Here is a 13,460-nt window from a genome sequence, read left to right as displayed (position 1 = left end):
TAACAATAGGCTTTGGCCGCAGCGCTCAGGGTCTTATAGGCGCCGGCACGTCCGACCGAGCCCCGGGACAGGCTGGGAAATGGAGTCTACGTGCCGGCCCCACGCCCAGCGGCATGCCGGGAGTTGGAGGCGGCTACCAGCGCAAAGCCGAAACTCGCCCGCAAACAGGCTCTGGAGGCTGTGACTGCTGCAGCGGACCCTGGGAAAGCGAGTTGACGCCACTACAGCATTTTGAAGAGGAAAAGCGGAGACCCTCAGCTACAGATCTTCGGTGACTAAACAAATTCTCCTCTATAACTCCCCTTTTCCTTTCGCCAGGCCCACACTCCCATGCCTAAGGAACTTAATCCCCCTTATCCTTGCTCAGGGGATCTAAGTCTTAAGCAGCATGACGTGCTGCAGCCTGCCCAAGGTATAAAGAAAATACAAGCAATGCAGAGTAATCTCAATATGTATTGATGAATTGTTTTCTTTCCAGAAATTTCTTACATGACTTCTGATCTTCACAACTGTGCAATCCATTTTTAAAACGGGAAAAAGACTCTGAAATCAGAAGTTGTACGTCTAGAGTTGCTTATTCACCATATTTCATTGTCTTGATAGCATCACTAGGTAAGTTATTACAATGGTGCCAGTTCGCCCATTACTTCCCTGTGCCTTGGCTTCCTCATCTGCAAGACGGGGATAAAAGTATGTATCTCGGGCCTCCCTGGTGGCGCAGTGGTTAAGAGTCCGCCTGCCGATGCAGGGGATACAGGTTCGTGCCCCGGTCTGGGAGGATCCCATATGCCGCGGAGCGGCTGGGCCCGTGAGCCATGGCCGCTGGGCCTGCGCATCCGGAGCCTGTGCTCCGCAACGGGAGAGGCCACAACAGTGAGAGGCCCGCATACCGCAAAAAGAAAAATAAATAAATAAATAAAAAGTATGTATCTCATAGGGTTTTGTGGAGATTAAATAGTAGTATAAAATGTTTGCAACACAGTGCAATGTGTTTTTCCTGGACACAGAAATCAAAAAGGAAGAGAAGACCCCAGACTCTGTAGAATCAGTGGGCTGAGTAACAAAAAAAAAAACAGCCTAAAGGCCATGCTGGGTAGGCTAAAAGTGTTTCATATGCCTACACATCTAGAATTTGAGCAGTCATGGAAATTTGTCAGAGTACCATCAGCCTCAGTGCCCAAGCTTTGTTGGTTAATGACACCAAACTAGAAGATAGCCAAAGCAAAGTTAGGCACATCCTTTGAGGAGACAGCAGAATCCAATTTGGCAGTAAGCTCTAGATCAGTCAAAAAGATCATCTGGACTTACAAACATCACAACTACTTATCACAGAGTCGCTTATTCACCATATTTCATTGTCTTGATAGAATCACTAGGTAAGTTAAACTTAAGTGGAGTAGAACAGAAGATACAAGGAAAAGTGAAAAGAAATGCTATTATTAATATGTAAATTATAACAATGGACATCTAATTCTAAATGTGACTGCTTTGTTCCAGACCATGCATAATTCATGGATGGGTGGGTTTTAGGGACAAAAAAGTCAAGTAGGAAGAAAAGACAGATGATCAAGAACAACAGATGAAGATGAAAACCAAAGATCAGATTTTGTGTCCTGGGCAGTGTTTATACGTCTGTCTTGCAGTCATGTCTACATGTAAAGGTGATCTTGTAGTCAATAGTATCCTAAATTTATTAAGCAACTGAATAAGTATATTATGTACAAAATAAAACTGCTTTATACTCATTATCCTTTGTAATCTCCCTAACAACCCTATGGATTAAGCATTACCTCCTTTTTAAGATGAGAAAGTTAAGGTTTAAGAGATTATTTTGTCCAAGGTCACATCCAGGAAGAGCAAGATCTGGGATTTGAACAGAGGCTTATCTGACACCAAAGTATGTACTGCATCAACTACTCTTTACCAAACAAAAGATAAAGAATACACTCTCCAGGGAGGCTGAAAATGAATAGATCAGAGGATACTATGTGCTGAGCTTCTTAGAGAAAAAGAGCTAAGTAAAATCTAAGCCATTGCATGTACTTCCCTGGTGGTCCAGTGGTTAAGAATCCCCCTGCCAATGCAGGGGACACGGGTTCGATCCCTGGTCAGGGAACTAAGATCCCTCGTGCCACAGGGCAGCTAAGCCTGCATGCCACAACTAATGAGCCTGCATGCCACAACTAGAGAGAAGCCCGTGCACTGCAAGGAAGAGCCCACACGCCACAATGAAAGATCCCACCTGCCACAACTAAGACCCGATGCAGCCAAAAAATAAACAAATATTAAAAAAAAATTTTTTTTAATCTAAGCCATTGTATTTGTTTTTCTGATAGGGAATTCGTAGATTTATCCCTGAAGTTGTATGTTACTTTACTAATTTACATTTAATCAGAATCCAGATCTAGAGACAGGCACCTCTTTGTGACTAATTCCACACTAACCAAGAGATCAGGGCCACAGCAATTTAAAAGCACAAAAAATCGAAGAAGCTGTGTTTTATCAAGGAAGGTTTCGAAAAAGACACACAAATTGATCTATATATGTGCATAACACATACAAAAACCCTATTAAAAAAGCAAAATAACAACCAGGTTTGAGGGGGTAGAGTGCAGGGGTGAGTTTAGAGAGGTCAAGCGTAACGGCTTAAAAAAGGGGAATGAAAGTCTGAAGTAAAGTAATAAAGATGTCTAGGGAAAGATATTAACTAACCCTTAAATGAAAAATTAGACATTAGAACTCAGAAAGAGGGGATTCCCTGGCGGTCCAGTGGTTAGGACTCCGTGCTCTCACTGCCAAGGGCCTGGGTTCAATTCCTGGTCAGGGAACTAAGATCCCACAAGCCACAAAGCACAGCCAAAAAAAAAAAAAAAACTCAGAAGAAAACAGGAATCTGTAGTGATTAAAATGAGGAATGTGTATCTCATCTTATGCAAATATATGAAAACACAGATTCACAAGATAAACTGGTTATTACTCATGTCCCAAAAGATCCCATATAATACAAAATAGTACAATAATACAATAGTATTTTTTAAATAGCAAGTTCCTTTATAAAATTGACTTTAATCCAATTGAAAAGTTTAATTCATATACAAATTTTATATGTCTGAATTTGAGAATGCAAATGCTAGACTCTGTTGCAATTTCCAAATTAATTTGTTGAACAGGGCAGAATTCATAAGGAATAATACAGAGGAGATCTGGAAGTGAAGAGGAAAGATGCGGAAAAAAGAAGGAAGTAGAAATAGATGGAAGTTCAAGGTCAAAGGCAAAATACAAAGTCATTAAAGAAGCATAGAGGAGAAATAAAGTATTAACAAAACAGAAAACAAGTGCTGATGGCATTAACCTCACATCACATAGGGCATCTTTCTTCCTCATTTAAGTCTTGGAGTTTGTATAATGAAACAATAATTTAATCACAAACTAAAAATAAACATTCTAGCAGGAAAAGCCTTAGCTCACGACTAAGAAAATAGAGCATTTTTAGGAGAAGCAGAAGAATGAAGCAGGATTACTTTATACGAATTAGTATATAAAAAGATGCAGCTAGGTGGGGCATTTGTGCCATTCCTGCTGAGACTGGAGTTCTCATAACAGAGCAGCAGAGGCCATAACAGATCAAATTCCCATAGAGGAACCATCCATGGCCAAGTAAGACAACTAAAGCTTCAGAAAAATGATAAAAAGGCTCAACTGCAGCTCTCTGGTCCCAAGTTATCTGGAATTGTTAGGTATTGGCCAGAGAAAAAAGCTTCAGCGAAGGAGGAGAAACTCGGTCTTGTTTTCAAATATTTGCACCTGAAATCTGTGTTACTTTCCAAACTGAATGCTGAAGCTTCAGTCAATCTTTCATGGTAGTTTCAAGATAGCCCAAATCTCTGCAGCAACCCTATACGAAAGACTTTCTCAGGAGACTTGGCGATACAAAGGGTTTTCAGAACACTCTTTCATTAGGCCTAAATGAGAAATGGCGAGGCTCATGATGTCAAGCCTTCTTCACTTGCCATGCTCCTCCAACTCACAGTGGTGAGATCATGCTCTGCCCCTCACAACGTACCCAGTACCTGACTTCCAGGAATCACGTCTGCCCCCTCAAGAGAACCTCGCCTTCTCAGGTCTTTCAGACTCTACTTACTTGTCTTGTATCTGTCGTACTGTAATCTCTTTCCAGACAAGATGACCACCCCCATTTCCCCTCCCTTTAAGTGGCGTCTTAAATAAATCATATATGTGGGCAAACATTCTTATTATTGGGGCATAATATTGGACAATCTTATCACTTAATAGCCACATTTTACGTAGTGACTGGTATTCAGTCCTCAAGAGTTCTGCAGTGACCCTTTTACTTCCCAATGACTCCCTTTTAACTATCGAGTCTTTATACAATAGATTCTTCTAGATGGAACCTATTATACTTCAAGGAAACAGTACAGACAATGCTAAGTTAAACAGGATGCTACTCCACTTCTCAGGAGGGCCTAAAATCTAACCATTCTCCTTCTCATATACCCTCACCCTAATGGAAACATTAAACCATCTCCTTTATTTTAAATATCAACCATCACATGGTAAAGAGGTAAAATCCAGCAAATTCTACTTTTAGGAATATATCTTAGAGATACACTCAAAAAACTTATGAGAATACATGTTTAAATGGGCTTAACCTAAATGGCATCCATAAGGAATGGCCATTTTTTTTTCCCAAAAGAATGTCAAACTATAAATCCTAACATAGAAAGATGTTCAAGACGTATTAAACATAAAAAGAAAACTGTAGATCATTAGTACTACATGAGCCCATCTGGGTGTGTGTGTGTGTGAGAGAGAGAGAGGGAGGGAAACAGAGAGAAACATTTTTGCAATGGCTACCTCCATAGAGTGGGACAAGTAGATAAGTTATACCTTTCTTTATTGTTTGAATTTATCATTTTGTGTATTACTTTCATTATGAAAAAACTAGTTTAAAATTTTCATTTAACTGCAAGGATCAATAGTGAACAAATGCAATTTTTTAAAGCAAGTTAAATAATTACAATGTCCTATCACTACACCAATTCTTACCAATTATATAGCATTAGCACTATAAATATTTGTTTGAAGCTAAAGAAAGCCTAAGAGATTTTCTAGTTAATTTGAGGATCTATGATTACAAATTTATATAAATTCATTTCTATATAAATTTGAAAACTACTCTTAAAAAACCCTTTATCTCCAAGTAAAAATTAGTAAGTGTAAGTTTATAGTAAATATATTAATAGAATTCTGTGTATCATTTACAGTAAACAAGAGTCACAGATTCAGATTTAGAAGGGACCATAAAAGTCCAACCCTCCCAGCCTAACATTCAGAAAGAATTGGAATAAATAAATAAATAAAAATAAAAAATAGCAGCCTGCTGGGGAGAGAGGTGACTTCCCTGAAGCTGAGAACCAGTCCTAGGAACATAATACAATTAGAAATGTCCCCCCAAAATGGGGACATCTGGTAATCAGTCACTAAAAAAGTATTTTGGCCTAATATGTCAAGTTGTCCAGGTCGATTTTAAACAAGTCATTTGACTTAATTTTCTAGTTTCAAAATTTTCCATTTCTTTCAAACCAAAAGAAAACAGACCATGCTGAAGGTTGATTTTAATGAACGAAAATCTCTGTATAAAAACATTTAAACTTTATCAAATGCTTTAAAAATACACACACACACAGATCCAAATCCAATACAGAATCTTTTGAACATTGTCATTTTTCACCTCAGCATAACATGTAGAGGGGTTTCTGGATAAAACTTTACATGTGAAAAAAGACCCATAGTCTTACACATGCGCACACACAAGAGCACACAATCACAATCAGGAAGAACTAAAGTATATGGTAAGAATGCAAACAGGATGGGAATGAATTTCTTGTAAAGCTTGTATAAAAGAACGCTACATGAGTAAAAGAACTTTCTATACCAAGAGAAGATGCAGAGAGGGGAAAGAGAAAGCAGAGGTTAGTCTAACTCATTAATAAATAGTTGGAGAAGGTCATTCAAGAACAGTGAATTTGGGGAGTTACAGATAATCCCTAGTTGTCACCACCTCAAATTCTGTGAATCTGATAACTGATGATGCTTGAAAGTGTCTATGTTTTCATTTTTTTGTAGGTCTTGATTTGTTCATCATTATTTAGGTGTGGTTTGTCCCTTTTGGTGTTAAATCCTCAGTTCTCGCTCAGTGTTATATCCAATTCACCAGAAGAGCCACAGTAAGAAACGGTGGCAAGCACAGAGGACTGCAAGGGTGGCAGTCACAGATGGCAGTTAATAAGAGCCAGACGGCCTGGGTTTGCATTTCAGTGTCACTAGCTGCTAGCTGCCTGTTACTCAGCAGGCTCCTCGGCCACTCCGTCTCCATTTCCTCATCTTCAATTAGGGATCATTATTACCTACTTCATATAGGGCTGTTAAGAGAATTTAAACAAGATAATCTATTTAAAGAATTTATCACACTGCCTGACACAACTAAATGTGCAATAAATGTTACCTAAAATTACTATTAGTCATGGAATTACACGGGAATCAAAAGAAGAATTTTCTTCTTTCTCCGTATTTTTCTTTAATGAGGTTTTCAGGGGCAAAGAAGGTTGAGGATCTAGTCTTATGAATATAGATGTTTGCTTTTTTTTTTTTTTTTTCTCTTTTTGCAGTACGCGGGCCTCTCACTGTTGTGGCCTCTCCCATTGCAGAGCACAGGCTCCGGACGCGCAGGCTCAGCGGCCATGGCTCACGGGCCCAGCCGCTCCGCGGCATGTGGGATCTTCCCGGACCGGGGCACGAACCCGTATCCCCTGCATCGGCAGGCAGACTCTCAACCACTGCGCCACCACCAGGGAAGCCCTAGATGTTTGCTTTTATGTTAGAAAAAAAAAAACTACATGGCTCCATATCACAAAATTTAACATCTTTCCATTAAACATCACACAATTCTCATCATCATTATGCCCTACACACACCCTAAATGATGTGGAGTTTCTACTGATATTCAACAACAATAGGGTCCAGAAATTTTAAATAAGAAATAGTTGTAGAAATGCACGTTGGGCAGTAATCTGTGGGTGCCCTAAGAGCCTGGGCCAACACAGATCCAGATGCCTGGGATTCTGCCTCCAAGGCCTGGACACAGTCAGATGGGTCAGGTTCTTGCAGCCCTTCAAAGCTCCATTTGCGACCCCCTTCAAGAGGGGAGTTCCCAATAGGTGAAAGCAGCAGCAGCCACTGAGGATGGAATGCCCCACACCTACTTCAGTATGATATGATAGCTATCATTGGTTTCTGCTGTAAAAAAAAAAGAAAAAAGAAAAAAGAATCATCTTTAGTTACCTCTAAAACACAGCAGGAGAAAAATATATGTGGTAAGGTTCTTTAGAGAAAGAAAAAACAGAAGGACAAAGGGCAGTATACTTAATTGTCACAGAATACTTGTAATAAATATGCATTATAAGAACAACATGCCTCCGTTTCATCCTTTGTCCATGGAAGGTGGAAGAAAACGGCAGGAAGTCATCAGTTACACTTTGTCTACTCTAATAATGGCAAGAAACCAATTCATAAAAAGGAACAATCTCTAATAATGTCACTTTCTTTACTTCAAATATGGCAGTTAATACTTTCCCTCTCTCCTCAAAGAAGTACTATAAAAAAACCCTCAAACTCCTTCGAGAAAGGCATTTGTCTTACTACTTCATTACCTTTCATTGTGTCCAGAATAAAACAGGCTTCCTCCTGAAAGTTCTGTATCATCTGAAAAAAGCAAGAAAATTTGCTGATTATTAAAACCTTGGTTTGCTATATTTATTTTGCCTGTTTTTTTATTATACTAGATATAAGTGAAGAATAATCCTTTGTTTTGTTTTCTCTCCTATTTAGTTTTCAAAAGCTTTAAAAGCTAAGCATTCTAAAACAGCTTTCTTAAAATTCGAGTGTGCATTTTCCTGGGCTAACCCCAAGACTTTCCAAGGGGCACACACATACAGATAGGCCCATATGGGAGGAATTAAACTTCCATATCTGTTCTTTCCTAAAACCATCTGAGAACCTCTTCAGTTTTCCTTTCTCACTTCCCTTCTCAAACTCCCTTTTCCCATTTTATAAAATAAAGGCAGGAGTTTCACCCTCCTGAAATCCTATGAAGATGCACTGCCCTGGGGTATAAAAGCCTCCAGGATGCAAAAGTGTAATTGCAAACGGGAACTCAAATGCCTGGGTAATGAAGTCTTATTTTCAATTCTTTCCTTTTACCAGAATTGAAGTGATCTAATCACAAATTGTCAAATGACAGATGATTCAAAATAATTTTTGATAATATCGCTATGCAATTTTTGGCACATAACTCAGAAGTTAAAAAAAAAAATCCAGCAATGCTGCTACAGCAAACTCCTTCCATTCCTGTCTATCAATTTATATGAAACAGATTCCACAGCACTTATATCTAGGGGAAAAAAAACAGGATGGAATTGATGCTGAACTCTATTTCATTCTAGCAATCAATAGGCAGTATTTATCGATGAATTAATTGTCTGTGGGAGAGAGGGTAAGGAATCGAGTAATCCCATCCATCTCATTAACAGATGCACTTTTATTGTATTTTATTTATTTATTTATTTATTTATTTTTGGCCACACCATACGGCTTGCGGGATCTCAGTTCCTTGACCGGGGATTGAACCCCAGGCCCTGGCACTGAAAGCTGAGAATCCTAACCATTAGGCTACCAGGAAACTCCCTAGATGCACTAATGCATTAATAAACTTTTTCTTAATGTTAATAATTACTTATCAAAACATATAATACATTTATGTTATTTTAATCCATTGTGTAATTATGGTGATAATTCTATTCAGAAGAGATATTTTTTACTTTTATTGAAGCAAATTTTTGTTTTAAAGAAATATGGTAGGATAATTAATAAAAGATATTCAAGCATAAAAGTAGGTTATGGTAAGATGAAATTCTATGGGGGAAGTGAAGGAAAATATGAGCTTAAGGAAGCAATGATATAAAAATTCTGTTAAAAAAGTATATTCATGTATTTTTTTAAACAGATGACAGTATTAAATTACTCTTGTATTTAGGTTACATGGCATATAGCTAGAGTAGTGAAGTAATCATTTCATTTTTAAATGTCATATAATATGCCCAGAAATGACATCTTTTGCAACTATTTAAACTTAAAACAAAAAATTTTAAGTCAACCTAAAAATGTGCAAGGGGATACACAGTTTTAAAAACTCATTGTAGGAGGTAAGCAAACAAAAACATTTGAAAACCTCTCGTCTTAGAAACCAGAGCACTCTGCCCCAGTAGAACAGTTCCTGCTCCTGTCATCTGCCCAGACAAATCATTGTCATCTGGTGATTCAGCTGTGCTGAAAATCTACCTCGTCACTAATGAGCACATGGATTCCTGTTGGCCCCTGCTTGTAGATCTGGCTGATCTGGCAAGGGGAAATGCTGAAAAGCTGAGCAATTTTTTCTGTCAGTTCAACAGCTGTCAGTTCTTCTAGGTAGATGGCATGGTAAACTGCAAAAAGGAGAAAGCAAAGGCAGTCAGTACAGAGTGTCTCTGGTCTTATATGTAATCTGATCACTAGGAATGCCCACTTTTCTGAAGGACTCAGAGGCAGACTGCCTGAATTGAAATCCCGGCTCAACCACTCGCGAGCTGTGTGTGACCTGGGGCAAGTTACTTAACATCCCTAAGCCTCATCTTCCTCATCGAAATGCTGGCAAGAACAAGAGAATCTACTGCAAAGAGGAAACACCAGTTGTAAAAATTAAAACATGTAAAAGTGCTGAGAATAGTGCCTGGCATATATTAGGAACTCAATAAACGTTAGCAATTACCATTACTTCTAGCAAATGCTGAATCTGCTGTTTGATAAATTCCCATCACACATGCTCATAAGTCATCTCTTCCTTTTTCTTCATATCTGTCCTGGCCTGTCCAGAACGACCTACCGAAGAAAGTACCATTTGAGTCTCCATCCTCATGCTTCTGCTGCTGTTGCTGCTGCTGTTGCTGCTGCTCCCTCAGTTGCAAGGATTCCTGACAAACATAAATGGTTAGCCTTGGGCGCACCATCCTAAGGAGGAAAAGAAAAAAAGCTGTTACTCAAATTTTTCATGGTGAGCACATTTTAAGGAAGAACTTGTGTGTCTACATTAATACTATAGAGCAGGGGTTGAAAACTGGCAGCCCTTGGGCCAATGCAGCTCATTTGCTCTGTTTTATTAGCTCCCCACTGGTGCGTGCGTGTGTGTGTGTGTGTGTGTGTTTGTGTGTGTTTAACTGAATTCATTCCAACAGAAGCCCTCATATAAACCTCTGGTTTTCCTTGAAAAATCAGATCTGGTGATCCAAGGCCCCCATTCTTATAAAGCACCCAATCAGCTGTTCTACTTGCATGGTGCATGTATTCTTCAGTACACCCCAGACTTGACTGTCACTCATTTACATGTGGTCTCTGTAGTCATTTGAGTTTGTAACCTTTGATGTAAAGATTAGAAAGATTCAAAATGTGTGAGCCACTGTTTTGTGAGTCAGTTCAAGACATACCTTCTATTGATACTTAAAAGTACCAATACGATAAACTAGAAAATCTTATTTCCCTCATTATCTTCTCCTAAGCATCTTTAGCCTTCTTTCTGTTCTTTCTTCTTAGACAACAATATTGAATTACCTCTTGCTCTGATCATCTTATTCCTTCCTATTTCTAAATGCTCTGTAGGTAATACTTTAAAAAAAAATAAATTTATTTATTTATTTTTGGCTGTGTTGGGTTTTCGCTGCTGCGCGCGGGCTTTCTCTAGTTACAGCGAGCGGGGGCTACTCTTTATTGCAGTGTGCGGGTTTCTCATTGTGGTGGCTTCTCATTGCGGAGCGTGGGCTCTAGGCGCACGGGCTTCAGTAGTTGCGGCACGCAGGCTCAGTAGTTGTGGCTCACAGGCTCTAGAGCACAGGCTCAGTAATTGTGGCACACGAGCTTAGTTGCTCCACGGCATGTGGGATCTTCCCAGACCAGGGATTGAACCCGTGTCCCCTGCACTGGCAGGCTGATTCTCAACCACTGCGCCACCAGGGAAGCCCCTCTGTAGGTAATACTTTTAAAAATGAAAGATCCATTCTTTTCCTCCCAGCCATCAACCCTTGAATTTCACCTCTTTCCTTAAAAGTTTCCAACTTGGGCTTCCCTGGTGGCGCAGTGGTTGAAAATCTGCCTGCCAATGCAGGGGACATGGGTTCGAGCCCTCGTCTGGGAAGATCCCACATGCCACAGAGCAACTAAGCCCGTGCGCCACAGCTACTGAACCTGCACGTCTGGAGCCTGTGCTCCGCAACAAGAGAGGCCGCGACAGTGAAAGGCCCGCGCACCGCGATGAAGAGTGGCCCCCGCTCGCCGCAACTAGAGAAAGCCCTCGCACGGAAACGAAGACCCAACACAGCCAAATAAATAAATAAATTTATTTTTTTTTTAAGTTTCCAACTTGATTCAATTATCTCTTGTAATATACACAAACACAAATACTTCACAATCTGTTTCATTATTTAGTCACTGATTTGGTTCTATGGCACTGACCTGTATGTTTTTCCCATCAACATTACTACTTCCTATTTTAAACTGTAAATCCCAAACAGAGACTAGAAATTCCTCTGTATTACATGTAATATTTGTAAGCAGACACTTAAGCAATTCCTACCCAAACTTAAGAATAATCTCTTCTTTAGTAAAACTGAGTTCAGGACCTTTGCACCCACTGTTTCTTCTGCACAGAATGTTCTTCCCTCATGACTGCAAAGCTTCCGTCCTTCTCATAACTCAGTTTCAATGCCCCCTCCTCAGAGAGGTCTTTCCTGACTATATTCTGAGTACTCTGTAGGCCACAACCTTGTTTTTATTTGTTTGTTTTGTTTTCCTTCGAAATACTTATCACTATTCAAAATACTTATAGTTTATAATCTTTATCTCTCTCCCCATCAGAAAGCTCATCAATGTATCACCAAAGCCTAATGGCTCATAACAGGGACAATGGATATTTAACTGAATGAAGAAAACTAATGAAAAATGGAATATCATGAGGAATTCCTTGGATCAAGTACAGGAAAAGATATTTTTCATCTTTATTTGGCATATAGCTGGCATTCAAAAAGAATGTTTCGACAAGATGTATTTAGCTGTACAAAAAGTATGGTGAAGAGTCCCTGAATCCAAATCCATTTGAAATCCAGCCCCACTGATATTTTAACACTAATTACATACCGGCCTTTCAATGCATTAAAAAGTCTGATTCCATCTGCAGGGCCACAGATTTGAATCACATCATCTCTAGTTAGTTTCAATAAATCTGCCCCTGGAATAAATATAAGAAAATGGGTGATAAAGGCAAAGATTCTCCTTGTTAATGACTTAAAATGGACTCTGTTACAAGGACACCTCATTACTAGTATGCTACAGTCATAATCTCTTGCATGGCATATAAGGCCCTCCATGACCTGGCCCCTGCATCCTCTCCCACCTCAATTCCCACCCAATTAACTTATTCATTTAACCCTATGCTTTCATCATGCTGATCATGCCTAATGAGCAAGCTGTTCCTCCTGTCTGAAATATCCTTCCACTGTCTGACCAACAGACTCTTCCTCAGCCCTCAAGATTTACCTCACACATCACACATGTTCCCAAACTCCAGACCCTTACTCTTATCTATTGCATCACAACTATTTGTTTACCTTTTTCAGGGTTTTATTTTGATTTGGGTTTCCTTTGATACTAGATGGTGACTGATCAGGAAATATGCCTCATCCATTTGTGTATTCCTACCATACCTGGTACACAGAATGTGCTAAATAAGAGTGGAATGTGCAAAGAAAACATAATATAGTGATATCAAGGGGAAGATTTCCGACTACCTGCAATGCTCCTTGATATAATACTTTATGGATAATATATTTTAAAGTATTGTATAGAATAAATATTTTAAAATGAAAATGAGTTTAAACTAAGAGGTCTTTCTTTTTTGAGCATTTCACAGCACAGCTGCAGCTGGTGAGAAAGTCTGAAGGGTTCAATGAAATTCATTTAATCAGAAAAATGCATTAAGATCTCCCCCCTCTACACACAAAACAACACAGGGATACCAGGAGGCCCTGGAATGTAAAGGAAATCCCATGCTGGGGAAAACAAAAGGACAAGCAAATTTAACCTGAGAAGTTTGTAAAAAGCCTTGTGAATGTAGAAAAACGGTTTCGATGCAACCACTGCTGAGCCTCCTGAGGTGTGGTTGTTGGCAAGAGGTTCTGAAAGAGGGAAAGCATTTTTTTTTTGGTAACTAAATAGTCTCAACCTTAAAAAGGTAAACGTTACATCATTAGGTAACAACAGCCAAATACACCCACATTCAGACAGGCTGAGTTTGCTTGGAA

The 13,460-nt window shown here is 39.3% G+C and overlaps 1 protein-coding gene and 1 long non-coding RNA gene across 5 annotated transcripts in view; one reads left to right on the top strand and one right to left on the bottom strand.

The window, feature by feature from the left end:
- The first annotated feature begins 132 nt into the window (after positions 1–132).
- LOC132498422 (uncharacterized) lies at positions 133–12,971 on the top strand. Its single transcript, XR_009533766.1, has 4 exons — positions 133–271; positions 479–612; positions 9,988–10,165; positions 12,019–12,971. It is a non-coding gene; the product is annotated as an uncharacterized LOC132498422 (long non-coding RNA).
- The window catches only part of TFCP2 (transcription factor CP2), a 51,056-nt gene continuing 42,810 nt past the window's right edge, over positions 5,215–13,460 (bottom strand). For 2 of the 4 annotated variants that reach the window (XM_060112018.1, XM_060112017.1), the window contains 6 exons: positions 13,241–13,334; positions 12,298–12,388; positions 9,998–10,122; positions 9,418–9,560; positions 7,731–7,782; positions 5,215–7,317 (listed from right to left, as the gene is read on the bottom strand). In XM_060112018.1, the coding sequence (XP_059968001.1) occupies positions 7,280–7,317; positions 7,731–7,782; positions 9,418–9,560; positions 9,998–10,122; positions 12,298–12,388; positions 13,241–13,334 (543 nt within the window). In that variant the 3' untranslated portion in view covers positions 5,215–7,279. The remainder of the gene's footprint in view (positions 7,318–7,730; positions 7,783–9,417; positions 9,561–9,997; positions 10,123–12,297; positions 12,389–13,240; positions 13,335–13,460) is intronic. The other 2 variants (XM_060112019.1, XM_060112020.1) reach the window with 2 other exon arrangements.

Source organism: Mesoplodon densirostris, chromosome 11, assembly GCF_025265405.1.
Source record: "Mesoplodon densirostris isolate mMesDen1 chromosome 11, mMesDen1 primary haplotype, whole genome shotgun sequence".
Taxonomy (NCBI): Eukaryota; Metazoa; Chordata; class Mammalia; order Artiodactyla; family Ziphiidae; genus Mesoplodon; species Mesoplodon densirostris.
The sequence above is the reverse complement of the archived record's forward strand: the minus strand, read 5'-3'. Positions and strand labels throughout refer to the sequence as shown.